Here is a 26633-nt window from a genome sequence, read left to right on the forward strand (position 1 = left end):
GTTAGATATTTAGATGGATAAAAATTGAATAGTTAAGGTACTAATGGTTAATTTTTAAAGTCTTGGATACCCCAATATAGTTATAAAATCTAAAAAGCAATTTTCTATCTCAAAATTTTAACATATACCTTTTTTACAACGGTATTTATTAAACAAAATTTAAGAATTTGTTGAGAAGATGAGAAGAAGTATTATTGGTGGGCCCACATTCAACACAAAGCGCGTAAACAGCCGGTCAATTCTTTTTTGGTGAGGAAAGGGACCTAAGGTCCCAAAAGATTAACAAAGTCTAGTAGTAATACTATGAGCATCTCGATCCAGCAGCTCAAGAAACCCAACCGGTGGATTATCTAAAATAGTGGTTCCCCACGTTGACTCTGACCAAGATTTGCGAGGTAGTCTGCTGGTTCCAGTAAAGTAGTGAAAGGCATTAATGACATTATATCATTTTCTTTCCTAGCTACTATTAATTTGTTTCGCTGTTTTTCATTTAGGCTATTGCAAATTAATTACGGAGTATTTTTCTAATTAAGACTTTCATAATTAATTTTCTTTTTTCCAGTGTTATCCTAATCTTGAGTTAAGTCTTTTATGGATTCCATGAAACGGATTGGTTTCCAAATCTTAAGAAAAATGAAGAAAAGGAAGCCCAAATATTATGCAAACTGTAAACTCCAATACTACTTTAAATTGAAGCCTAATTGTAAATACGCCCGGCATTATTGTTCATTAAGATTCATATCACTATACGAGTTCCTAATAACTGTGTGTTGAATCTCTAAAGATTGTTCTGGGTTTCTACGTGAAGCTGATCTGGAAGAAATTAGTATTGTGGAGTCTATGGAGTATGATTTCATTACCCTTCAGAATACACTTGAAGATGGAAAGCAAGTTGTTGTGAAGAGGTTAAGTTGTCTAAAAATTTAAGAGAAGTCCAAGTAATCTAGAATTTAAAAAGAAGGAGGTTTTAATGGCCATGTTTTCACACAGGAATTTGGTGAGCCTTCTTGGCTACGTTTTAGCTGGGAATGAAAAGTCCAAAGCAATTTCCTGTGTAGTTATGATCCTGCCAACCTTCTGCTAAAGCTGCTCGACATGTCCGCCGGTCCCGAGACATCATTTTCTTTCCAGTGTTATCCATCCGAAGTCTTCGGTAAAAATCTTTTATGGATTCCATGAAACGGATTGGTTACCAAATCTTAAGAAAAATGAAGCCTGTGGACCTGCATGTTCTTTTCCTATGTCAAGGGATACCGTGTTATATGAATTGGCCTCAGGTGGGCCAACGCGTATAATCGGTCATTGCTATTTAATTTGTACCTCCACTCAAAGTTTATTTAAATGTCTTTGTAATTTTGTATTAGAATTAAAAATATTGTTAATAGTAAGAAATGAACTTAATCTCTCCTTTAATCTTTAACTTAGCAAGATCAATTGAATGCTATAAGTATTTATTAAACTTGTTTGTATAACTGGTCTGTGAGCAAGATCTCATATACTTTCTCTGAGTTTGATCGAAGTTAGCCATTATGGATTTCCAGAAATGTATGGTTTTCCTATACCTTTCTTGTATCATCCTGTTATCAACAGTACAGCCTGATGATGATCTCTTCTGGTACTCACAATGCGGAGCAAGTGAAAAAAATTACACACAAAACAGCACATACCACACCAACCTTAACACAGTTCTTTCGAACCTCTCGTCTAACCTCAACGACTATGGATTCTCCAATGTTTCCATGGGCGATAATCCCGACAGGGTGAGCGCCGTGGCGCTGTGCAGAGGTGACGTTGAGGCGGACATATGTCGTAGTTGCGTTGAGGATGCAGGTGGGAAGACGGTGCAGTGGTGTCCCAATCAGAAGGAGGCATTCGGAGGGCACGACGAGTGCATGATCCATTACTCCAACGTTTCCACCCTGGGTTCCTGGTCAAGCTTTCCTGAGATATACTTAGCGAATCCATATAATTCCTCCATCCCAGAACAGTTCAATCAAGGTTTACAAAATTTGCTGGAAGATCTACGGGGCCGTGCTGCAAATGGTTTCCCCTTACGCAAGTTTGCGGCAAATTATACGAAAGGACCGGACTTCCGGACCATATTTGCAGCTGTGCAGTGCTCCCCTGATTTGGCTGCTCCAATTTGCTTTGATTGTTTGACTTCTGCATTCGAATTTTACGCAGGATGTGAAGAATGCAAAGGCAAGAAAGGGGGGAGAGTAGTAAGCCCTAGCTGCAATTTTCGCTTTGAGACTAAACGCTTCTACAATCATACTTTGATTGGACCTCCACCAGGTAACATTCTCTATTTTTCCTAGAGAAAATATCATTTTTAGTCCCTCAACTATAATACATGTATCAATTTTGGTCTTTGACTATTAAAATTTTCAAATTAGGTTCATGACTATTCAATTTGTATCACTTCTGGTCCTTGACTATTAACATTTTCAAATTAGGTGCATGCCTATTCATTTTGTATCACATTTGGTCCTGCCGTTAAATTTTCCGGCCAAATTTCGGGCGAAGTCATCAGGGTTGCCCGACGTTTTCTATTTTTTTAATTATTATTTTTTTATTTTAAAGTTTTTTGTATTTAAAAGTTACGGAGTATTACCATAATTTTTAAAATAAAAATTAAATAAACTAGTCGGTCACCGGTGACTTCGCCGGAAAGTTGGCCGGAAAATTTAACAGCAGGACTAAATGTGATACAAAATGAATTGTCATGCACCTAATTTGAAAATTTTAATAGTCAAGGACCAAATGTGATACAAATTGAATAGTTATGCACCTAATTTGAAATTTTGAATAGTCAAGGACCAAAATTGATACATATATTATAGTTGAGGGACTAAAAATGATATTTTCTCTTTTTCCTATTCATAGGAATCATAGCTTTAAGATGTTTTATACAGAATTATGTTAGATCAGACCAAATTAAAAGGTAAAGTGCTAGTTATATTGATTTTTTCATACTAGAAAAGGTTTTGAACTTTTGACTTCTTTTAAAAATGTGATCAAGTAGATGGTCACTTATACCAACCAAACTAATTAAAAAAATACTCTAATATATTTTAGTTAAAAAAAGAATTGCAGATCTCCACAAAAGAATATAAGTGTCTCACAAAATACTTATTCATATAATTAAGGGAAAATGACATCTTTGGTCCCTGAGATATACCCAAAGTAAGGATTCAATCCCTGAGTTATAGCCGTATCCGAGTTTAGTCCCTCAGTTATAAACGAAATGGCGCATTTGGTCCCTAGTGGTTAAATTTGATGAGAAATTTTAAAAATATTTAAAATTTGAGGGGTAAAATAGAAAATTTACATTTTATTCTCTTTATTATATCAAAACCACTCTCACGATATTATATTTCACTTCTTACCCTCTTATTTCAAGGTTCTTCAATTCTAAAAGTATTTAATAACTTTAGTATGACTTGTAAGGAACATGACTATCGTATAATAAACTTAAAACGTAGCACAAACAACGAAATATTTGATCATTGTCTTCAGGCGTGTGCAACACACTATCCTAACAATTTTTTATTTTATTTACTAAGCAACAAATGCAATCAAACTAAACTTTTGAGATTTTTAGTATGTAAAATAATTATTCGACATACTAAAAATATCAAAAGTTCTGATTTGATTGCATTTGTTGGTTAGTATATCAAATAATTATTTTTTATATACTAAAAATTTCAAGTTATTCAGATTGTAAATTTCTTATAAAAACAATCTGACAAATTTGACATCATCTTACATCTTAACAATACATTTCTTATCTGGGTCACACTTGTGTGAGACCGTCTCACGGATCCTTATTCGTGAGACGGGTCGGATCGGGTCAAAGCGCCATGCAAATGTCATACTTATATGTGCAAATCTCACACTTATATGTTCAAATATAACACTAATCAAAAATACAATTTTTGTTACTTATAAGAGAAAAAGTAATACATTTTTCATAATAAGTAATGTTGACAAGTACCTCTCACTTATAAGGGCAAATATAATACTTTTGAGGAAAAATGTAATACTTTTAAATCGAAATGTAAAAGTATTGTATTTTTCCTTAAAAGTATTACATTTACCCTAATAAGTAACAANTATTAACATTTTCAAATTAGGTGCATGCCTATTCATTTTGTATCACATTTGGTCCTGCCGTTAAATTTTCCGGCCAAATTTCGGGCGAAGTCATCAGGGTTGCCCGACGTTTTCTATTTTTTTAATTATTATTTTTTTATTTTAAAGTTTTTTGTATTTAAAAGTTACGGAGTATTACCATAATTTTTAAAATAAAAATTAAATAAACTAGTCGGTCACCGGTGACTTCGCCGGAAAGTTGGCCGGAAAATTTAACAGCAGGACTAAATGTGATACAAAATGAATTGTCATGCACCTAATTTGAAAATTTTAATAGTCAAGGACCAAATGTGATACAAATTGAATAGTTATGCACCTAATTTGAAATTTTGAATAGTCAAGGACCAAAATTGATACATATATTATAGTTGAGGGACTAAAAATGATATTTTCTCTTTTTCCTATTCATAGGAATCATAGCTTTAAGATGTTTTATACAGAATTATGTTAGATCAGACCAAATTAAAAGGTAAAGTGCTAGTTATATTGATTTTTTCATACTAGAAAAGGTTTTGAACTTTTGACTTCTTTTAAAAATGTGATCAAGTAGATGGTCACTTATACCAACCAAACTAATTAAAAAAATACTCTAATATATTTTAGTTAAAAAAAGAATTGCAGATCTCCACAAAAGAATATAAGTGTCTCACAAAATACTTATTCATATAATTAAGGGAAAATGACATCTTTGGTCCCTGAGATATACCCAAAGTAAGGATTCAATCCCTGAGTTATAGCCGTATCCGAGTTTAGTCCCTCAGTTATAAACGAAATGGCGCATTTGGTCCCTAGTGGTTAAATTTGATGAGAAATTTTAAAAATATTTAAAATTTGAGGGGTAAAATAGAAAATTTACATTTTATTCTCTTTATTATATCAAAACCACTCTCACGATATTATATTTCACTTCTTACCCTCTTATTTCAAGGTTCTTCAATTCTAAAAGTATTTAATAACTTTAGTATGACTTGTAAGGAACATGACTATCGTATAATAAACTTAAAACGTAGCACAAACAACGAAATATTTGATCATTGTCTTCAGGCGTGTGCAACACACTATCCTAACAATTTTTTATTTTATTTACTAAGCAACAAATGCAATCAAACTAAACTTTTGAGATTTTTAGTATGTAAAATAATTATTCGACATACTAAAAATATCAAAAGTTCTGATTTGATTGCATTTGTTGGTTAGTATATCAAATAATTATTTTTTATATACTAAAAATTTCAAGTTATTCAGATTGTAAATTTCTTATAAAAACAATCTGACAAATTTGACATCATCTTACATCTTAACAATACATTTCTTATCTGGGTCACACTTGTGTGAGACCGTCTCACGGATCCTTATTCGTGAGACGGGTCGGATCGGGTCAAAGCGCCATGCAAATGTCATACTTATATGTGCAAATCTCACACTTATATGTTCAAATATAACACTAATCAAAAATACAATTTTTGTTACTTATAAGAGAAAAAGTAATACATTTTTCATAATAAGTAATGTTGACAAGTACCTCTCACTTATAAGGGCAAATATAATACTTTTGAGGAAAAATGTAATACTTTTAAATCGAAATGTAAAAGTATTGTATTTTTCCTTAAAAGTATTACATTTACCCTAATAAGTAACAAAAATTTTATTCCTAATTAGTATTACATTTGAGCATATAAGTATGACATTTGTGCATATAAGTGTTACATTTGCATCTTGACCCGACCCGACCCGACCTGTCTCATGGTGAGACGGTCTCACACAAGTTTTTGCTTTCTTATCTGCGAATAATCCAAAGATTTTGTTTTTGCTGAAGGGCCAGATGGTAATAATCAAACCGTCATTATTGTTGTTTGCATTGCTGCGGATCTTATCGGGATTGTTATATGCATCTTTGTCATCTATAAAAAATTGAAGAAAAGGAAGGCCCCCAATAGCAATACGGAGTGGCTTCTCTGTGGGGGCAGTAAGTTCCAATTAGATTTTAAATTGTAACCCAATTGTTCATACCCTTGACTTTATAATGTTTGAGTTGAATCTCAAACTCAAAGGTGACTTTTGTTCTCTAGGTGTTGTGGAGCCTTCTATGAATTTTGAATTGAGTACCCTACAAAATGCAACAGACAATTTCTCAGAAGCAAATAAGATTGGAGAAGGAGATTTTGGTATTGTATATAAGGTAAATCTGGAATTAATTATAATATGTATGGTTAGTAGTAGTTGTAATTTAATACAATTTTATTTCTCTATAACTTAATATTATTTGGATTAAAAAAAACTCAATATTATTTATATTAATTCGGAAATAATAATTCAGGGTAAACTTCAAAACGGTAAGTTAATTGCTGTGAAGAGGCTGTCTAAAAGTTCAAGGCAAGGTAATCTTGAATTTAAAAATGAAGTGGAATTAATAGCTAAGCTTCAACACAAGAATTTGGTGAAGTTGTTCGGTTATTGCCAAGAAGAAGGAGAAATGATTCTTGTATACGAATTTGTTCCCAATGGCGGCCTTGATGACATTTTATTTGGTAGTATCTCTCATCAAACTTGTTTTTCACTTTGGTTTAGTAATTTTTTAAAATCATATCTTTTTAATTAAATGTTGACATGCAGATCCTGTGAAACGTGGATACTTGAATTGGGAGAGACGCTACAAAATTATAGAAAATATTGCTAGAGGGCTTGTTTATCTACACGAAGACTCTCGCCATCGCATTATTCATCGTGATCTCAAAGCTAATAACATTCTCATAGACGAAGATTTAAATCCAAAAATTGCAGACTTTGGGATGGCTAGGTTGTTTGCTTTAAACCAAACCCAAGGCTCTACAAATACATTGGTGGGAGCCTAGTAAGTACTCCATACTCAACTAAATCTATTTACATTGAAAAGTAATTTGATTAGTCAACTTACTCAAATGGGTGAAACATTTATTGCCACTTGACATTTCAGCGGATATGTGGCACCGGAATATGCACGTTATGGAAAATTTTCAGAAAAGTCTGATGTATATAGTTTCGGAGTGTTAGTTTTAGAAATTATAAGTGGACAGAGAAATACCATTCAATATGGAGAATTCACAAGAGACCTTTTATTCGATGTAAGTATTTTGTCGACTTGACATAAATAGCTTGTGAATGTTCTTACAACTTTAATTGACATAAATAGCTTGTGAATGTTGTTATAGGTTTGGACACATTGGAAAAAAGGGTCTGTTTTAAATGTGATAGATTCGATATTGAAACGTCCATCAAGTCCAATGCATGAGATAAAGAGATGCATCCATCTGGCGTTGTTGTGTGTTCAAGAAAGTGCAGTAGATAGACCAAAAATGTCTCAAGTTCTTCAAATGCTAAGTCGTATCTCATCTGTGAACCCTCCAGAGCCTTTGGACCCTGGATTTTTTACTCAAGGCAGTGCCAATTCATAGGCTCTGAGGCAGTTTAAGAAGAAGAAAATTTCATTGGGTGAGCATATGGCAACCAAATTGCCAATGAGATTGAGACCTGATGGAGTGATGGCAAATAATATTTTATTTTTAAATCCGTTTCAGAATGAGTGGTGATTGTATCTGTTTCAAATAATTTATTTCAAAATTTGTCCCAAATATATTATTTAATTATAAAAAGTTTGAAATAAGTTTAGAGGTTGTTCAGCAATTTTACCTTTTATGCACTTGTTGTTTCCAAGTAGGTTTGGTTTGTGAAAATGAATTAAATTTAAATTTAATAAAAAATATTTGAAATATTAATTTTATTGTTTAGTTAGGAAAATAAATTATTAAAAATAATTAGTATAGACTCAAATCTCTTTATATTAAAAAAATATTTGAACCAATTTCAGTTTGAATGATCTACATAATTGTATAGACCAAGCATTACAATAATTTCATTTTGTTCATTTCTTTTATTAAACAACGTTTTAACTCTTGTTAACAATCCAAACTTTTGTTTTCTTCTTTGCTTTAAGAATTTTCTTCTTAGCTTCTTATTCTTCATTGCGATCGTAGTAGATACTTACTTCTCCCATTTTCAATTTTGTACATGTTCAAATAATTAACATTCAATCTATTCCATACTCTGTATGAATTTGTATGTGTTCAAATAATTAACATATAATATACAAATAATGAACTTTCTGTGCGTAGCAATATTTAATGTTGATGGTAACAACTAACAATAGTAATACCACAACCGTAATGTAATTGGCTTAGACGCTATTGAACCATAGTGTACCATAAAACTATTGCGATACGAATGTAACATAGGGAATCCATATAGTTATATATTTTTTTCTCGAAAAGTATGGAGAATAAAATATCAATTATTATGTTAATTAAGTTAATAATTACACAGATATTAGTATAATTAAAATTGAATATGGGTTGTTAATTTTTTTATAATAATTATAATTTATTCATTCAGATATGGAGGAGGATGAAAAAAAAAAAAGTAAAGGTGATATGGTGAAAAGGACTATACTTAAGGTGTAAAGTATAATAGCACACATATTACTATATTAGTATAATTGTCTAATAATAATTGCATAATAATTATTATGATAATTAAGCTAAAATGAATAGTTAGATTTATTTGTATAATAATTCCAATTAAATTATTTATCTTTTTGTCCTATATTTATTTTAATAATAATATAATTACATAAATCACATTACATATTAATTTTTTTAAGATAATTGCAGACAAAGGATTCATATATTATTTAATTAATTGAGTGATGCTTTTGGACTAATCTTATCTACTATATTAATAAGAGCCAAACAGAGTTAGGCCTAAAATGGGTAGAAAAAATGGCGGTCAAATTATTTAATCAAATGGATGGTTCAGATGAATTATTTAATCAAATAGATGGTTAAGATAATTCAGATTAATATTATTAATAGAGATTACCTAATTTAACCTTACTTTTATGATTATCCGTTAAGTTTTCCGTTAAATATTATCTTCTCCGTTAATATTCCGTTAACTTTTAACTTACCCATTAATTTCTATAAGAAAGATCTTAGGTTCGAACCCCAACTCAATCAAATTTGACATAATTAAGTTTCTCACTCTATTTACTCTTATTAAATTAAATAAATTAATAGCTACAACAAAAATGATACATATGTATTTCTTTAATTTAGAATTATGTGTCTACAATACCTTTATTTGAAAAAATTATTCATTATCAAAAAATTAAATTAAATAAGAGAAATAATTCCATTAGTTATATTGTCTTTATTTTCTCTCATGCAAAGATTCTTTACATTAAAATTTATCAATTGATATCATGACATTGTCTATTATCTTATTTTTACAATATCTTGTAATTAAATATCAAAGTTATAGTACAAAATAATGCTATATATTTATTTACCAAGTATTTTATTAATACTATGAAATTTTTTTTTAAATAATTTGAAACTAATTATATTAACTACTTGGGGATTGGTTGACAAAGAGAGTACTCAAATAACCCAACAAATTGAAGCGGAATCGCTCTATTTTACTCTTATTGAATTAAATAAATTAGTAGTTACACCAAAAAATGATACATATGTATTTCTTTAATACCATGAAAAAAATAAAAAAGAATAGTTTGAAACCAATCATATTAACTACTTGGGGGATTTGTTGACAATGAAAGTACTCAAATAACCCATTACCCAGCAAATTGAAGCGAGAAACTACATTTTAATATCTTTGGAATATATATTATTTTAAATTTTCAAATTTTTATTAATTTATTTAATCTTTTTTCTTAGACTAGGGATTTCTTTATCCACAATAACTCATTCAACAATAATGGTTGAACCAAATAAACCCCAAGCAGAACACCTAAAGGATGTGAAGACTTAGTATTATGCTCTTTATTATATATTTGTGGTTAATATTATTCCTTAATATTTTCTCCTTTGCCTAGTCTTATGGTCAGGTATAACCACACCTTATTTCAAGGCTCTGTAATCTATATAAAGCCTTGTACTCATGTTGAATAAATTACAACTCTTTGCATTCTATTATGGTATCACAGCCTACACTCTAACGAGAAAAACACAAATTTTTTTTTCTTTCCCCTCCTCTCTTCCCTATCATGGCTGTTGCCAACACCCCTGCCATAACTCACCTCCACGCTCCAACCCATTTACCAATTAAGCTTACATCTTCTAACTTTCCCATTTGGAAGAAACAGGTCGAGTCTACCCTTATCGGACTCGACCTCCTGGGCTACATCACGGGCTCTACTACAGCTCCGGCGAAGTACTCCGATGTTGCTAACACTACAATTAATCCCGCCTACACAGCTTGGTTCAGGCAGGATCAAATTATTCTAAGTGCCATTCTTGGCAGCCTTTCCGATGTCTTGCAGCCGGTTATCTCATCCGCTGCTTCTGCTAGTGATGCATGGACACGTCTGTCCACCAATTGTGCCGCTACGACGCGGGGACGTGTGGTTTCGCTAAAAACGAAACTTGCCAAAAATCCTAGGGCCAACCGGTCTATTGACTCGTATATGAGGGAAATGCGAGCCATTGCTGACGACTTGGCCCTTGCTCAAAGTCCGGTGAGCGAAGAAGACCTCGTGGTTCATATATTCACGCAACTTGGCGATGAATACAACCCCATTGTGGCAGCTCTTCGCGTGCGAACCGAGACTATCTCGTTTAGTGAGCTGCAAGATGTGCTCACTGATTTTGAGAGATCGATGAAAGATAACGAAGCTGCCTCGCACATCTATATAGAGAGAGAGAGAGAGAGGGCGCGAAGACTGAAGGCTTTAGTCATGAAGAAATGAAGAAATAGTAGAGGTCAAGTTCTGATTGGCGGCCCCGCTGTTACGGTTTCAAAAGCAAGTGTGAAGACGTGACTTTCTTTGATGAATGTCTGCAATAAACAAGTCGTACGAGAATGGAAATTCTTGAGCTTTCGACCCTGCTCTCACGTCTCAAGAATGTCTAGTGTTGACTGGGCAATGTAAATAATTTGGTTTACTCTCACCTAAGAGCATAATACTAAGTCTTCACAAAGGAAAGTCCATAGCTCCTATATCATAATCTCATTGCATTACGTTGTCATCTATGCTACCAACAATAATCGAATTGCAAATAACACACTACCAACAAAAAGGAAGAGAACAAATAGTAAATATGAAGACAATGACAATGTTACTCAAAAGAGAATTAAGAACACTTAGAAAAATTCAAATGAAAAGTAGTATTTATTTAGACTATCATTTTTAGACCAAATATTTAGACTATCGATTTTACAAGGTTGTAAACATTTATTTTAGTAATAATTATAATGAATTTTCTATATTATCTTGGATTCATATACTTTGAGTTAGATATTTAAATAAAAAAATTCGACATTCAATTACCCATGTATAAACTTCTCGTATATAATCTTGCATTGATATACTTTCAAATATTTATTTAAATATAAACATTGGGCATTAACCCATACGCGCAATGGGCGTATAAAACTAGTAATCAAATAAATATATACTTTCAAATATTAGAATTGTTTATAATTTCATCTTTAATTTTATTATCTAAAAATTATTCGTGCATCACACGGATATTTGGACAATTATTTACTCGAATTCAAACAAGATAAAATCAGAAAATATAATCGATCCAACCAATTTCATCGATCGCACTATATAATATTCATTGTTATAATTTATATAATTGTATATCGATCTAAATATTGTTAAAGTATTATAAAAAAAATCCATTATATGCAACATACGGGTACTAGTAATTCATTTAAAACCAAATATCTCCAAAAATTTAAAATATACCATTTTTATTTTTAACGGTATTTATTAAACAAAATTTAAAAATTTGCTCAGAAGATGAGAAAATGGATTATTGGTGGGCCCACATTCAGCGCAAAGCGCGTAAACAGCTAGTCAATTCCAAAAGCTTGTACGTGCCAGGAAGCTTCTGCAAGCCTTCTGGGACGATATGATGCAGTTGCAGCTCAGGGAATTCTAGCAGACGACTATGAATGCTGGTCTGAATGTCTGATCTGTGGTATTAATTTGCGTTTTCATTTACGATATTTCAATTTTGATTATTCTTCTACTTAAACTTCATAATTATATATATTTTTTTCCAGTGTTCTCCTAATCTTGATTTTAGTTTTTATGGATTCCCTGAAATGGATTGGTTTCCAAATCTTAAGAAAAATGAAGGGAAGGAAGCCCAAACGTTATGAAAACTGTAAGCTCCACTTTAAATTGCAGCCTAATTGTTAATACCCCTCACTTTAAAACATGTTTTATTGTTTATTAGGATTCATAGTTACTACTTGTGCATTGAATCTCAAATGATCATATTGTTCTTGTTTTCTGTGTGAAGCTGATTCGGAAGAAATTAATTTTCCGGAGGAGTCTGTAGAGTATGATTTCATCACTATTCAGAATGCCACAAATAATTTCTCCGAAACAACCAAGATAGGAGAAGGAGGTTTTGGTGTTGTATACACGGTAAATTTAGCATTTACTTTAATATGGTTATTAATGTTTCCTCTGTTTTCGCTTTGGCATGCATGGACTAATATTTATACTGCATTTAATACGCGACATTTGTTTCTACCCTGTTTCATCCAATTTATAGTTCCATGATTTTGTATGTTGTAGCATGCTTGAAGAATTTAAAGAACTTCTGGATCAGATTTCTTGCTTAGCTTCCTTCTGTCTTCTTGAAACTCTCTGTATCCCATGTTCTACATCATAGCATCTAGATATAATACACTTTTGTTTTTCTATAACTCAATAGTTGATTTTTTTAAAACAAAAAATATTTATTTGGGAATAATTTAGGGTACATTTGAGGATGGACAACAAGTTGCTGTGAAGAGGTTGTCTAAAAATTTAAAGGGAGGTAGTCAAGAATTTAAAAATGAGTTCGCTTTAATGGTCAAGTTTCAACACAGGAATTTGGTCAAGCTTCTTGGTTTTAGCTTGGAAGGGAAAGAAGTGTTTCTGGTATATGAATTTGTTCCCAATGGCAGCCTTGACAATTTTTATATGGTAATAGATCTCAAACATGCCTTTCACTTTGATTTGAGAATTTGATAGACGCCACGCCTTTCTAGTTAGATGTTGACATGCAGATTCTGTAAAACGTGAATGTTTGGGTTGGGAGAGACGTTACAAAATAATAGAATGCATTGCCAGAGGGCTTATCTATCTGCACGAAGGCTCTCGTACTCGCATTATTCATTGTAATCTCAAAGCTAGTAATATTTTACTAGATGAAGAACTAAACCCAATGATTGTGGACTTTGACATGGCCAAGTTGTTTGCTTTAGACAAAATCCATGACTCGACAAGCATAATCATGAGAACCAGGTAAGTATTCCTTACTAAACTAATTGAATTTGCAGTTGGAACATCATGCATTGCATTATAATTTGGTTAAACTTACTGGAGTAATGAATACATTTATCCACTTCATGTTGCAGCAGATATATGGCACCTGAGTATGTGTTGCAGGGTGAAATTTCTGTTAAATCAGACGTATATAGTTTTGGAATGCTAATTCTAGAAATTGTAAGTGGACATAGGATTTCTAGTTTTCAAAATGGAGAATCTACAAATGACGACCTTTTAAGCTATGTAAGTATGTATATCAGTATCAACATGCATATGAATAACAAATTTAATTGACATAAATAGCTTCAAGTTTTCTCACAGGCTTGGACACATTGGAAAGGTGGGTCCACTTCAAATGTGATAGATCCAATGTTAAGAGGTATATCAACTCCAGTGCATGAGATTACAAAATGCATCCACATTGCCTTGCTGTGTGTTCAAGAAAGTGTTCCAGATAGACCAAAAATGATTGAAGTTCTTCAAATGCTAAATAATTTATCTATAAGGCTTCCAGAACCCCTAGACCCTGGACTTTTTATTTGTGGCAGCTTCAGTTCAGAGGCTTCAAGCCAGTTTACCAAAAATGTGAAGTCAATTAGTGATCAATATGTCAGGTATGTAGCATCCAAAGTAATACCAAACTGATCAATGCAAACACATTCTGTAACATCTAGTTTGTAATATAACTTCAACCATCATCACCATTACTTGTCGCTTCAATTGCTGCCAGACTTATGGTTATTGCGATTTGCTCTTCTTCTTTTTTTTTTTTTCATCATCCTTAGGAAAATGCAGAAGAAGGCCAAAAGCTATGCGAAGAGTAAGTTCCGTGAAGACTTTAACTTTCAACCTAATGAGTATATTCTCAAAAGATCATTCTTGGTTTCTATGTGAAGATGTGGATGAATCTGGCTCAAGTATTGAAATTAGTCCTGTGGAGTCTCATATAATAAAATATGAATTGATTACCATACAAAACGCAACAAATAAATTCTCTAAAGCAAACAATTTAAGACGAGGGAGATATGGGTCCATATACAAGGTAAATTTAACATTAAGTTTACTATGTACCGTAATTAATGGTTACAATTTAATAAAAATTTAAATTGCAATAGCTTTCTGTTATTTATATTAATTTTGGAATAATTCAGGGAAAACTTGAAAATGGACTAGAAGTTGCTGTGAAGAGGTTATCGGAATATTCAACGCATGGTAATTTAGAATTTAAAAATGAGGTGACTTTAATAGCTAAGCTTCAACACAGGAATTTGGTAAGGCTATTTGGTTATTGCCAAGAAGGAAGAGAAATAATTCTTGTCTATGAATTTCTTCCCAATGGTAGCCTTGACGAATTTTTATTTGGTAAATATTTATTAAACTTGACTCTTGGTTTAGTTTAGGAATTTGAAACCATATGTTTTAAATTAAATATTGACATGCAGATCGTATAAAATGTGGATATTTGGATTGGGGGAGACGTTACAAAATAATAGAAAGCATTGGCAAAGGGCTTGTTTATCTGCACGAAGATTCTCGTCTTCGCATTGTTCATCGCGATGTCAAAGTTCGTAACATTTTACTTGATGCAGATTTGAACCCAAAAATTGCAGACTTTGACCTTGCCTGGTTCTTTGCTTCGGACGAAACTCACTGTGAATACCAACCTGTGATGGGAACTTTGTAAGTACTCGTTACTAAATATTTAATCTATAGGTGGAATATGATGCATTGCAAAGTAATTTGATTATAACTTATTGGAGTAACATGTTGAAGATAACCATGTTATCAAGTTGTTATATTTGTTGAAATTTAGTTAATTTTTAGCTTATCTGTACTATTATAAATATACACTTCTCATGTTCACTCTTTATTAGCTCAATATTTCATTTTTAACATAACACATTTATCTCTTTCACATCGCAGTGGATATTTGGCACCGGAATATTTACAAAAGGGTGAACTTTCTATTAAAACAGACGTATATAGTTTTGGAGTGTTAGTCTTGGAAATTATATGCGGACAAAAATGTTTTGATGTACTAAATGAAAGAACTATTGGACGTTTCCTTACAAGTTATGTAAGTATAAATATCAGTATCGAGATGCATTGCATTGAATTTTCGTAAATAGCATGTGAATGACTAGTGTTATTACAGGCTTGGAAACAATGGATAAATGGGTCTCCTTCAAATATAATACATCCAATGTTGAGAGGTGTATCAAGTCCAGTGGATGATATAATTAAATGCATCCAAGTTGCTTTGCTGTGTATTCAAGTAAAGGCCGAAGATAGACCAACAATGAGTGAAGTTGTTCAAATGCTAAGTAACTTATCTATGAGTCTTCCAGTACCATTAGCCCCGCCTGGTGATGACTCCATTTCTAAACCCTTTTTGCCCCCTCTTTCATCTATTTTTGTAGTTAAGTGTTGATACTTGAGTGAGATTTGTTACTTGGTTGTGTGCTTTTGTGGTTATAGGTGAAATTCTTCACAACGAGTGATAAAGGAAGCATTTTGGAAAGCTTTGGATCAATTTTGGTAGCTTAGGATCCCACTCAAGGAGGGAGAGGAGCAGCGGAGTGCAAAATGGAGCAGGAAAAATTACTAAAAAATGAAATGGGTACTGACATGGCTGTGTCCCTACCCGTTTTGGTCTGCACTAAAGCTGATCACCGAAATGGGTACTAACATGGCCATGTCCCTACCCGTTTTGGTCTGCACTGTCCTGTTTTTAGCGAATTTCTGCTGCAATTTTGAAGATTATGAACCCTAGCTAGTGTAGAACTTCTCTCTCTTATTTTCCATAGCAAATATTAGCTTAGAATAGCTTAGATCTACATTAGAGAACACATTGCAAGCTTTATTTTGTGGATTTGGAAGGGATTCCACCAACTTTCTTCAACATTTAATAGTAAAGTTCTCATTTCCTCTTCTTCATCTCTTCTTTACATTTATTGTTCTTTTATGATTTCTTTGCTTGATATTGCTATGTTTACCTTATATATGGGTGAGTAGTCCTTTTTATGGGTTAGATTTGGTGTTTATTGCTCTTATTGATGCTTGTTATGTGATTATTGCATAAAAGTGGATGAACACCCATTTAGGGTTCTTGAATTTGATTTGGGTTTTGTTTTATCTTTCAATGGTTAATGCGCGCTAATCGCTATTTGTCTTTGGAAAGTCTTCCATCTCAATGGAAATTGGATGGGAGACTTGAGCCATCCCAATATCAAACCCAATTTCCCTTCTATTGAAATAGGGGTAGTTGGGGCTTACATAGTTTTTGTCCTTCTAGAACCTAGGTTGATACACCATGGAAATGGGGCAACCTTTGTTCTAATCCTTGTGGAAACTTGGATTCCTTTGTGCTAACTTCAAGAACCTAGGGTTAATGTTCATCTCCCAACCTTAATGTTGAATGCATCAATAGAGTAATACACCTAGTCTAACCCATCATTTCCAATAGAATTTAATCCTAGTTAAATCTTGTTTTCCCTTATATCCAAAATTCCAAAAAATACTTCTTAGTTGTTATAGCTTAATCCTTAAAATGGTTTGCTTGGATCTTTATGGATTTCAAGACCTTGGTGACTAGAGTCTAAGTGATTACTCCGTACGTGTCATAATATCCAATCCACGTGGTTCGACTTTACACCCATTTTCACATCCTGCTCACACTACATCACCTGGACTTGATGATGATTGGAGGAGCCTCTATTCAGTGGGTTCCTTTAGTGAAGATGATGATGATTGGAGCGTCTGTTCAGGGGGTTCAATCAATGAGATGTCAGTTAGTGAAGATGATGAGTATCTCAGATAGATAGCTTCCTAAATCCTAATTAAGTGATACCAAACTCATCAATCCAAGCGCATACACTATCATACTGCGCGCTGTTTCTTATTGCAATTGCTTTTGGTTTTGTATTGTTTTTCAATTATGATATTTGTGTGAAAGGTCATTCTACATAGTATTATCCAGCCCCATGATACCGAATGAGATGAGGGAGACGGCGCATGAGTTTTTGCCCTATTTGAGCCGTTTTAAATGCATGAAGAATTCAAAAACCTCTACTACACCTCAAAAAAAAAAAAAAAAAAAAAAAAAAAAAAAAAAACCTCTACTACAGATTCCTTTGATTAGGTTTGTATATTTGAGTGAATCAATCATGTACAGATTACACAGGAATGAATTTATACTAATACAGAGTTATAGCTAGACTAGAAGTAATCAATATCTAGGAGTCCTAATACTCCCCCTCAAGCGCAGGGCGGAGCCACGACCTGCAGCTTGTCACGTAAAAAGGAGAACCGGGGCGCAGCAAGTGATTTGGTGAAGATGTTAGCCAGTTGGTCCTTGGTTGAAATGAAGCTAACCTGTAGTTCACCGGAGGCCACCTTGTCTCTAACGAAGTGGTAGTCGATCTCAATGTGCTTCGTCCTAGCATGAAAGACAGGATTGGCACACATGTAGGTGGCACCCAGGTTGTCACACCAAAGCCGCGGAGTAGCAATAGGTGGAACACCTAACTCACGGAGCAGGGACACAATCCAAGTAACCTCAGCACACACATCAGCAATGGCCTTGTACTCAGCCTCAGTAGAAGAACGAGTCACAGTGCGCTGCTTCTTACAAACCCACGAAACCAAATTAGAGCCCAAGAACACAGCGAAACCACTCGTGGACTTTCGGTCAATAGGACATCCAGCCCAATCAGAATCACAATAGGCATGAATGACAGAATGAGAGGACCGACGCAACAGCAAACCATAGTGTGTAGTACCCTGAACATACCGAAGAACCCGCTTCAGCTGAGCCCAATGCGCAACAGTCGGGGCATGCATCTGCTGGCACAATACATTAACCGCAAATGATAAGTCGGGACGAGTGACTGTAAGATACTGCAGTGCTCCAGCCAAACTCCGGTACCGAGTAGGATCTGCATACAAGTCAGTAGAGTCGGGAACAGACTTAGAGACAGGAACCGGAGTGGCCAGTGGCTTGCAGTCTGCCATGCCTGCTCGCTTCAGAATGTCCAGCATATACCGCTTCTGAGACAGCAACAAACCACCATCCACAGGAACCGTCTCAATACCAAGGAAAAAACCAGGAGCACCTAGATCACGGATCTTGAAAGCAACAGACAACTTGGAAATGAGCCGAGACACCAAAGCAGCGTCACTACCCATGACAAGAATGTCATCAACATACACTAGGAAATAAACCCGTGACTCCCCCTGTGTGAAAATAAAAAGAGAGACATCCGTTTTCGACGCTCGAAAACCAACAGATATAAGAAAGGACTGGAGACGAGTAAACCACGCACGCGACGCCTGTTTAAGCCCATAGAGAGAACGCTGAAGCAAACAAACATGAGAGGGGTGATCCGAATCTGCATAACCCGGAGGTTGGGTTATATACACAGTCTCAGAGAGCGCACCATTAAGAAAAGCATTATGCACATCCAGTTGGCGAATAACCCAACCAGAACTAACAGCCAGAGATAGCAGCAGACGCACCGTAGTGGGTTTGACTACAGGACTGAACGTGTCAAAGAAGTCCTGGCCAGCCACCTGGTTAAACCCCTTGACAACCAACCGTGCCTTGTGACGCTCAACAGTGCCATCCGCTTTCCGCTTCGTGCGAAACACCCACTTGCAGCCTACAACATTCATACCAACACGATATTTTCTCTTTTATAAATGATATTTTCTCTTTTATAAATGATTAGATAGTATTTATCTCAAATGAAACATAGTGAATGCTATTTTTTGTTTTGTTTTTTTTTTTTAACTTATTTTTTATTTTTATAAATTTGAATCTCAAACTAAAAGAATTCTTATGCTTATGTCTTGAAAAATGAGTGAAAAAACTAACATACATACCCCCAAACTCTTTCATTAATTTTTGGAAGGGAAACTCCGTCTTGTGACTCTATCTGTCAAAGACCACAAGGCCTTTAGCAAAATAACATATGTTATTCATAGTTAATTAATTTAAAACTAGAAGGTCAATAGACGGCTGAAATAAAATTTTGAACCTTGTGATTACCAAATTAAAGATTGACAAACTTTGGTTGGAATTATATAAAAAGAGTTAATATTATCTGAAATCATTGGAATAGGATAGTTTTGCCACATTTAGAAAAAAAGAAAATCGTAAATAAAGAGGGTCTAGTAATTTTCAAAAACAGGGACCACCTTTGACATCAAAGCGCTACTGACAACTGATCTTTCTTCATAGCATCACTGCGTCAACATGAAATACCCACAGAATTTCCTGTTCAGGTTAGTATTTGACATTTACACCATTTTCCCACAATCTCGTGGGGAAGGGCTTATATGGTGGGTGAGTTTGCGACAAAGTTGGGCGAGGCGGCTTTGAGCTTGACCTGCTGTGGAATTTGACTCTGTAAATGGTTTCCCCTGGTATTAATTCTTTTCCCTTTTCCAGTTTTAGGTTTACTGGTTTTCACATTATTATTCTTGGTTTATTATAATTATTACTTCCTACATATATTATTTGTGCTTCTGTGAATTTTCAGTTTTCCCCTACTTTTAAGGATTTCATCAGTACCCTAATAAACAAAATTTGTATTCAAGAAGAAGAATAAATATCTTTGAATTATTTGTGATCGTAGTCTTTTTGCATTTTGCTTGTTTTCCAATTTCCACCACTAGTTCTATTTACTTTTCAAATGTCATAAACTTGGCAAATATGTTGAATTGGGCTCTATATTATGTCTAATTTGTAAAGTTTGCATCGTTTGCCTACCATTATGATACTTTCATGCTCTTTTCCACTAGATTTATTTTTAATAGTTTTTTTTTTCTCTTTATATATGTTCAGCTACAATCTTGGGCTTGAGATTAAGTCATGGATTTGCAGAAATGGATTGCTTTCCATATCTTCTTGAGTTTAAATCTTGTTTCCATAACCATAGCGGATATAGGTCCCAATCATGAATACCATGAATGTGGAACCAGAGGGAGGTACACTCAAGACAGCACATACAGCAAGAACCTTGACACACTCTTGTCATCTCTCTCAAAAAATGTAAATGAATATGGATTCTACAAGGGCTCTGTTGGGCAAGATTCAGAGAGGGCTAGCACTATTGTGCTATGCAGAGGGGATGTTGAACTGGATGTACGTCGTAGCTGCATTAGTGATAATGCTCAGAGGATTAAACAGCGCTGTCCTAATCAGAAGGAGGCATTCCAATGGTACAACATCTGCAGTATATATTACTCCGATGAATCCATCACAGGTTCCTTGAGAACCACTCCTAAAGTTGTACAATATAGTAACATCAGTTATCTGTATCCTGCTCAGTTTAGTGAAGATTTGACAAACATGGTAGACCGCCTAAGACAACAAGCGGCTGATGGTGGTCCATTCCTCAAGTATGCAGCTAATAGTTCAGCTGGACCAGACCTCCAGACCATATATGCATATGTGCAGTGCACCCCTGACTTATCCCATCAAGATTGCACCGACTGTCTAAGCACTGCTTTCACTCTATGGTATAAATCAAATGGTAATGGCAAGATAGGGGCAAGAGTACTATGTCCTAGCTGCTTTTTTCACTATGAGAATAGCAGTTTCTTCGGTGCCACACTGATAAAAGTGCCCCCCTCTGCACCTCCTCCTCCATCACCTCCATCGCATCGAATAGCTATCGTTATTGTAGTTTCAACTGCCACAGGTCTGATCATGATTACTATTTGCATTTTTCTAATGCAGAAAAGGAAAGCCAAAAGCTATGCAGCAAGTAAGTTCCAATGACTTTAAACAGCAACCTAAATGTCAATATGCTTGATGTTATTGTTTATTAAGACTCATATCAATATATGAGCAGCGATTCATTGTATACCAACTAATGAGTTGAATCTCTAAATATTGTTCTTGGTTTCTATTTGAAGATGTGGAAGAATCTAGCTCGGGTGATGAAATTAGTCCTGTAGAGTATCACCTGAAATATGAATTGATTACCATACAAACTGCAACAGATAACTTCTCTAAAGCAAACAAGGTAGGAGAAGGACGTTTTGGTGCTGTATACAAGGTAAACCTAGTATCAACCTTAGTACGCAAGGTTTCTAACAGTTGCAGTTTAATAAAATTTTATTTTTCTATATAACTCAATATTATTTATATTAATTTGGGAATAATTCAGGGTAAACTTGAAAACAGACAGTTAGTTGCTGTGAAGAGGTTGTCTGAAAATTCAAGGCAAGTTAATCTAGAATTGAAAAACGAGATGGCTTTAATGGCTAGGCTTCAACACAGGAATTTGGTGAGGCTGCTTGGTTACTGCCTGGACGGAAGGACGGAGATTCTTGTCTATGATTTTGTTCCCAATGGTGGCCTTGACAGCATTTTATTTGGTAATAGTTCTCAAGCATGTCTTTCACTTTGGTTTGGGAATTTGAAACAATATCTTTTAAGTTCAATGTTGACATGCAGATCCTGTAAAACGTGGATGTTTGGATTGGGGGAGACGCTACAAAATCATAGAGAGCATTGCCAGGGGGCTTGCTTATTTGCATGAAGGCTCTCATCATCGCATTATCCATTGCAATCTCAAAGCTAGTAACATTCTGCTAGATGTGGATTTGAACCCAAAAATTGCAGACTTTGGCATGGCCAGGTTGTTTGCTTTAGACAAGACCCATGGCTCTACAAGTGCAATCATGGGAACCTAGTAAGTACTCTTTACTAAGCTAATTTAATTTATTGGTGGAAGATGATATGTAGCACAAAGTAATTTGATTAGTCAATTTACTGGAGCAACTTATTTATCCACCTCACATTTCAGTGGATATATAGCACCAGAGTATGCATTGTATAGCCAATTTTCTGTTAAATCAGACGTATACAGTTTTGGAGTGTTAGTCCTGGAAATTATAAGCGGTCAGAAAAGTAGCAATTTTCAAAATGGAGAATCTATAGAAGACCTTCTAAGCTATGTAAGTATGAATGTCAGTATCAACATGCACAAGTAACAAATTTAATTTACAATAAAAGCTTGTTGGTGTTCTTACAGGCTTGGACACATTTTAAAAGTGGTGCTGCTTCAAATGTGATAGATCCGATGTTGAGAGCTGTCTCAAGTCCAGTGCATGAGATAACAAAATGCATCCACATTGCCTTGCTTTGTGTTCAAGAAAGTGTTGTAGATAGACCAACAATGTTTGAAGTTCTTCAAATGCTAAGCAACTTATCTATGAGCCTTCCAGTACCTTTAGCCCCTGGGTTTTTTATTGATGGAAACGTAAATACAGAGGCTTCAAGCCAGTTTACAAAAAGTGAGATGTCAAATAGTAGTGATCAATATCCCAGGTAACATCATGTGCTTGCTCATTGCTACTGTTCTCTGTTTTATATTGTTTTTAAATTCTAATACTTGTCTGAGAGTTCATTCTTCAGCATACTATTGTCCATCTTGCTACTAATATGTTGTGTAGTATTTTTTTCAACTGGATAATGGTCAAATAAACCTTTGAACTCAGTCGTATAGTGCAATTGAGTCCCCTAACTCAAAAAACTTCAAAGAAACTCTCGAAACTGGCAATTATGTCATTTAGCTAGTTGCTAATTGGTAGCTACTGATATAGTGATATGACATCTATATGGCCTTTCTTTTTTCCCAATTTGCTTTTTTTTTTTTTTGCCTGTGTAAGACAAATCAACAGCAAATTTGCAAAACCTTTTTAAAATGTACGCATAGAAGTCAAATCAGCTGTTGCTAACTGTTTTCAAAAAAAAAAAAGCTGTTGCTAACTGGCTAAATGACCTAATTGTAAGTTATTACAGTTTCAGTGCTTTTTGGAATCTCTTTTTTTTTTTGGGTGTGGATTTCTTTGACCTTGTCATTTTTTAAAGAGTTCATTGGCTGCTCCTTTTAATCTGCATATTACTTTTAGTGTCTAGTAGTTTGTAATAGAACCTCAACATAGCTTCAATTGCTGTGGGACTTATCAGTTATCATGATTGCTAATTTGCTATTTTTATTTTTATCATCTTAAGGAAAATGCAGAAGAGTATTGCAAATAGTTATGCGAAAATTAGTGCTCTGGAGTCTCTTAAATATGATTTCAATACCATAACAGATAACTTCTCAGAAGCAAACCTAGTGGGAATAGGAACTTTGGGTCCTGTATACAAGGTAAATCTAACATTAACCTTAATATGGTCAGTAGCATTTACAATTTGAATCAAATTTATTTTTCTGACTCAATAACTGTTTTATTTTTTATATTTATTTGAGAATAATTCAGTGTAAACTTGAAAACGGACTGGAAGTTGTTGCAAAGAGGTGTTCTGAAAATTCATGGCTAGGTAGGCAAGAGTTTAAAAATGAGGTGTCTTTATTGGCCAAGCTTCAACACAGAAATTTTGTGAGGTTGCTTGGTTCCTGCCAGGAAGGAAAAGAAATGCTTCTTGTCTATGAATTTGTTCCCAATGGTGGCCTTGACCAATTTTTATTTGGTAAATATTTATTAATCTGGTATATGAATTTGGTTTTGGAATTTGAAACCATATCTTTTCAAGTTAAAATTTTGACATGCAGATCCTATAAAGCGTGGATATTTGGATTGGGGGAGACGCTACAAAATTATAGAAAGCATTGCTAGAGGGCTTGTTTATTTGCACGAAGACTCTAATCTTCGCATTATCCATCGCAATCTCACAGTTAGTAATGTTCTGCTAGATGCAGATTTGAATCCAAAAATTTCAAACTTTAGCCTTGCCTGGTTGTTCACTTCTGACAAAACCCACGGCTCTACAGACCAAATTGCGGGAACCTAGTAAGTACCCCTTGATTACTAAACTGATTTATTTTAATTTCTATTATTGCCTAGTTTTTACATTAATTGCTCTTTTCCTGCTATTTTACTGTTTTAAACTTACTATTGCCTTTATGATGGGTGGTGACCATATTTAATTTTTAGCGTAATATGTGTGAGTAATGTGACCACTTCACATTGCAGCGAATATATGGCACCAGAATATTCATCGCATGGCCAATTTTCTGTTAGATCAGACGTATATAGTTTTGGGGTGTTAGCCCTCGAAATTATAAGTGGACAGAAACATGGCTATTTTCAAAATGGAGAATCTATAAAATCCCTTCCGAGCTATGTAAGTATGAATATCAGTATCCGCATGCATTTGAGTAACAAATTTAATTGTCATAAATAGCATGCGAGTGTTGTTGCAGGCTTGGACACATTGGAAAAACGGGTCTTCTTTAAATGTGATAGATCCAATGTTGAGAGGTGTATCAAGTCCTGTGCCTGATATAATTAAATGCATCCAAGTCGCGTTGTTGTGTGTTCAAGAAAATGTCGAAGATAGACCAACAATGGGTGAAGTTGTTCAAATGCTAAGTAACTTATCTACGAGCTTCCCGGTACCCTCAGCCCCTCCGTTTGTCATTCCTAGCCGTGTAAATTCAGATGCTTCAATCAATGAGATGTCAATTAGTGATGATGATGAGTATGCCAGATAGCTTTCAAAGTGATACCAAACTGATCAAAGTATACATGTATACAAGAGCTTCAAAGTATGAATATGTGTAATGCATTATTGGCTTCAAATGTAAATAGATTGTGTTGAGGAGTAGATAAGTGCAGTGCAGTAAATAATAAAATGCATACGCATGCACTTCTAGTCTTCTATAGACAGTCACCTTTATCTATCGTCTTTGTTACCTACAAATTATGTCACGTCAAATCCTTATTGTTGATGTAAATTTTAATAAAGTTATTGCCTAGTGCCTAAAAACAATAATATAATTGGTAAAAGTATTAAACAAGAATTTGCCACGCCATTTAATTTTACCCTACATATTTGTCTGTGTCCATATGTTGTGCATGTATATGACTCAGCTCACTATATATGATAAGGAAGTTTACCTAATTACTGTCTCCAATTACATCTTAGATTTTCATCTATATACAATTGTCACTAAACAAAATTAATTTCACTCTTCCAAAACATATACTCCATTTACAAAAATCGAACCCTAGATCTTAGTAAAATGAACCAAGTTTCTTCTACCTTTTTTTTTTTAAAAAAATAAATAATTAAAATGATAAATGTAGTTTCAAGTTGTTATCATGTCACTTATGTAAAATCTTGAGATTAAACCATTTCTACTTATTGATTTTTTTTTTTACGCACATATGATGATGGTAATATTTAAATACCATATTCATATGATTACCAAATAGAACTATTAAAATTTACAAATAACATTAATATATAATAACCTCTATTTAAATAACTAAGCTCTCTCCCAATTGCAGGAACATATATATAACTAAAACACTTATATTAAAAAAAATTGTTCTATATTAAATTAGAACTCCTGACTTGCAGACTCTCCATAGTGGGTCAAAATAAAGTTAAATGACATGATAAAAGGTAAATTTGTCACTGAAGGTTACTTGGAAATTCAATTAGACCACCAAACTAAAACAAAATGGAATGAAAAATCTAAACCAGTAAAATATGAACAATTTGAAAAAGAGTACCGGCTATTTGATTAGATTGATGTGATTTTACTTGTTAATAATTTTCATTGGATATTTTTTTTTTAAATAATAATATGTAACCTAATTACATTTCCAAGTTATATTTAGTAGCCAATTGACAATTATTCCTTAAATAATGAATGGAGTATGCCAAACAGATGATGACGTTTCATATGTATTTTAAATTTTAATACGAGATATATATACAAGATACGGATTGGAGTGTGTGCATATATATATATATATATATATATATATATATATATATATATATATATATATATATATATATATATATATATATAAAATCCAATGTTTATCCATGACGATGCCATTAAGTTATATATACTATATAGTCTTAATTAATTAGGCAACATGGCTGTCTTTGGCTCATTATCTAAGCTTAGAGGCGCTTTCCATAAACTCAAGTGGTTTACTTGATTTTTTTTATCAACATTCAAGTATTCAACAATATATATATATATATATATATATATATATATATATATATATATATATATATATATATATATATATATATATATAT

At 33.7% G+C, this 26633-nt stretch overlaps 3 protein-coding genes across 11 annotated transcripts; all 3 read left to right on the top strand.

The window, feature by feature from the left end:
• The first annotated feature begins 1396 nt into the window (after positions 1-1396).
• LOC116028557 (cysteine-rich receptor-like protein kinase 26) lies at positions 1397-7800 on the top strand. Of its 3 annotated transcripts, XM_031270297.1 has the most exons (8): positions 1397-1998; positions 2185-2295; positions 5972-6121; positions 6225-6334; positions 6473-6683; positions 6769-7006; positions 7109-7256; positions 7344-7800. In XM_031270297.1, exons 1-8 carry the CDS (start codon positions 1530-1532, stop codon positions 7584-7586), a joined length of 1680 nt encoding a protein of 559 aa, XP_031126157.1. In that variant the 5' UTR covers positions 1397-1529; the 3' UTR covers positions 7587-7800. The 3 variants fall into 3 exon arrangements, with proteins under 3 accessions (XP_031126157.1, XP_031126155.1, XP_031126156.1); XM_031270295.1 differs by having other exon boundaries at positions 1397-2295; XM_031270296.1 differs by having other exon boundaries at positions 1397-2295; positions 5978-6121.
• Positions 7801-12099: 4299 nt separating this feature from the next.
• On the top strand, positions 12100-16480 carry LOC116028558 (putative receptor-like protein kinase At4g00960). 6 transcript variants are annotated; one of them, XM_031270301.1, is made up of 14 exons: positions 12100-12197; positions 12283-12386; positions 12525-12652; positions 12989-13198; positions 13282-13519; positions 13633-13786; positions 13865-14157; positions 14329-14363; positions 14440-14585; positions 14695-14905; positions 14986-15223; positions 15467-15620; positions 15699-15909; positions 16022-16480. In XM_031270301.1, the coding sequence occupies exons 5-14, from the start codon at positions 13440-13442 to the stop codon at positions 16042-16044; spliced, it is 1545 nt and encodes a 514-aa protein (XP_031126161.1). In that variant the 5' UTR covers positions 12100-12197; positions 12283-12386; positions 12525-12652; positions 12989-13198; positions 13282-13439; the 3' UTR covers positions 16045-16480. The 6 variants fall into 6 exon arrangements, with proteins under 6 accessions (XP_031126161.1, XP_031126158.1, XP_031126162.1 ...); XM_031270298.1 differs by having other exon boundaries at positions 15699-16480; XM_031270302.1 differs by having other exon boundaries at positions 14695-14755; positions 15699-16480.
• A 3322-nt stretch (positions 16481-19802) lies between these two features.
• LOC116030073 (cysteine-rich receptor-like protein kinase 10) lies at positions 19803-25362 on the top strand. 2 transcript variants are annotated; one of them, XM_031272187.1, is made up of 12 exons: positions 19803-19969; positions 20391-21315; positions 21467-21609; positions 21721-21931; positions 22011-22248; positions 22363-22513; positions 22591-22886; positions 23574-23712; positions 23825-24035; positions 24118-24355; positions 24539-24689; positions 24769-25362. In XM_031272187.1, exons 2-12 carry the CDS (start codon positions 20418-20420, stop codon positions 25057-25059), a joined length of 2967 nt encoding a protein of 988 aa, XP_031128047.1. In that variant the 5' UTR covers positions 19803-19969; positions 20391-20417; the 3' UTR covers positions 25060-25362. The 2 variants fall into 2 exon arrangements, with proteins under 2 accessions (XP_031128047.1, XP_031128048.1); XM_031272188.1 differs by lacking the exon at positions 19803-19969 and having other exon boundaries at positions 20632-20767; positions 20877-21315.
• The last annotated feature ends 1271 nt before the right edge of the window (positions 25363-26633 follow it).

The sequence above is a fragment of the Ipomoea triloba genome, chromosome 9 (assembly GCF_003576645.1).
Source record: "Ipomoea triloba cultivar NCNSP0323 chromosome 9, ASM357664v1".
Taxonomy (NCBI): Eukaryota; Viridiplantae; Streptophyta; class Magnoliopsida; order Solanales; family Convolvulaceae; genus Ipomoea; species Ipomoea triloba.

Bases quoted from the DNA above. Each gene is read 5' to 3' on its own strand.
- LOC116028557 (XM_031270295.1), top strand. From the start codon at position 1,530: ATGGATTTCCAGAAATGTATGGTTTTCCTATACCTTTCTTGTATCATC. The intron at 6,122-6,224 runs GTAAGTTCCAAT...TTTGTTCTCTAG, and splicing joins GTGGCTTCTCTGTGGGGGCA to GTGTTGTGGAGCCTTCTATG. The intron at 6,335-6,472 runs GTAAATCTGGAA...ATAATAATTCAG, and splicing joins ATTTTGGTATTGTATATAAG to GGTAAACTTCAAAACGGTAA.
- LOC116028558 (XM_031270299.1), top strand. From the start codon at position 13,440: ATGATTGTGGACTTTGACATGGCCAAGTTGTTTGCTTTAGACAAAATC. The intron at 14,586-14,694 runs GTAAATTTAACA...GGAATAATTCAG, and splicing joins GATATGGGTCCATATACAAG to GGAAAACTTGAAAATGGACT. The intron at 14,906-14,985 runs GTAAATATTTAT...ATTGACATGCAG, and splicing joins CCTTGACGAATTTTTATTTG to ATCGTATAAAATGTGGATAT.
- LOC116030073 (XM_031272187.1), top strand. From the start codon at position 20,418: ATGGATTTGCAGAAATGGATTGCTTTCCATATCTTCTTGAGTTTAAAT. The intron at 21,610-21,720 runs GTAAACCTAGTA...GGAATAATTCAG, and splicing joins GTTTTGGTGCTGTATACAAG to GGTAAACTTGAAAACAGACA. The intron at 24,036-24,117 runs GTAAATATTTAT...TTTGACATGCAG, and splicing joins CCTTGACCAATTTTTATTTG to ATCCTATAAAGCGTGGATAT.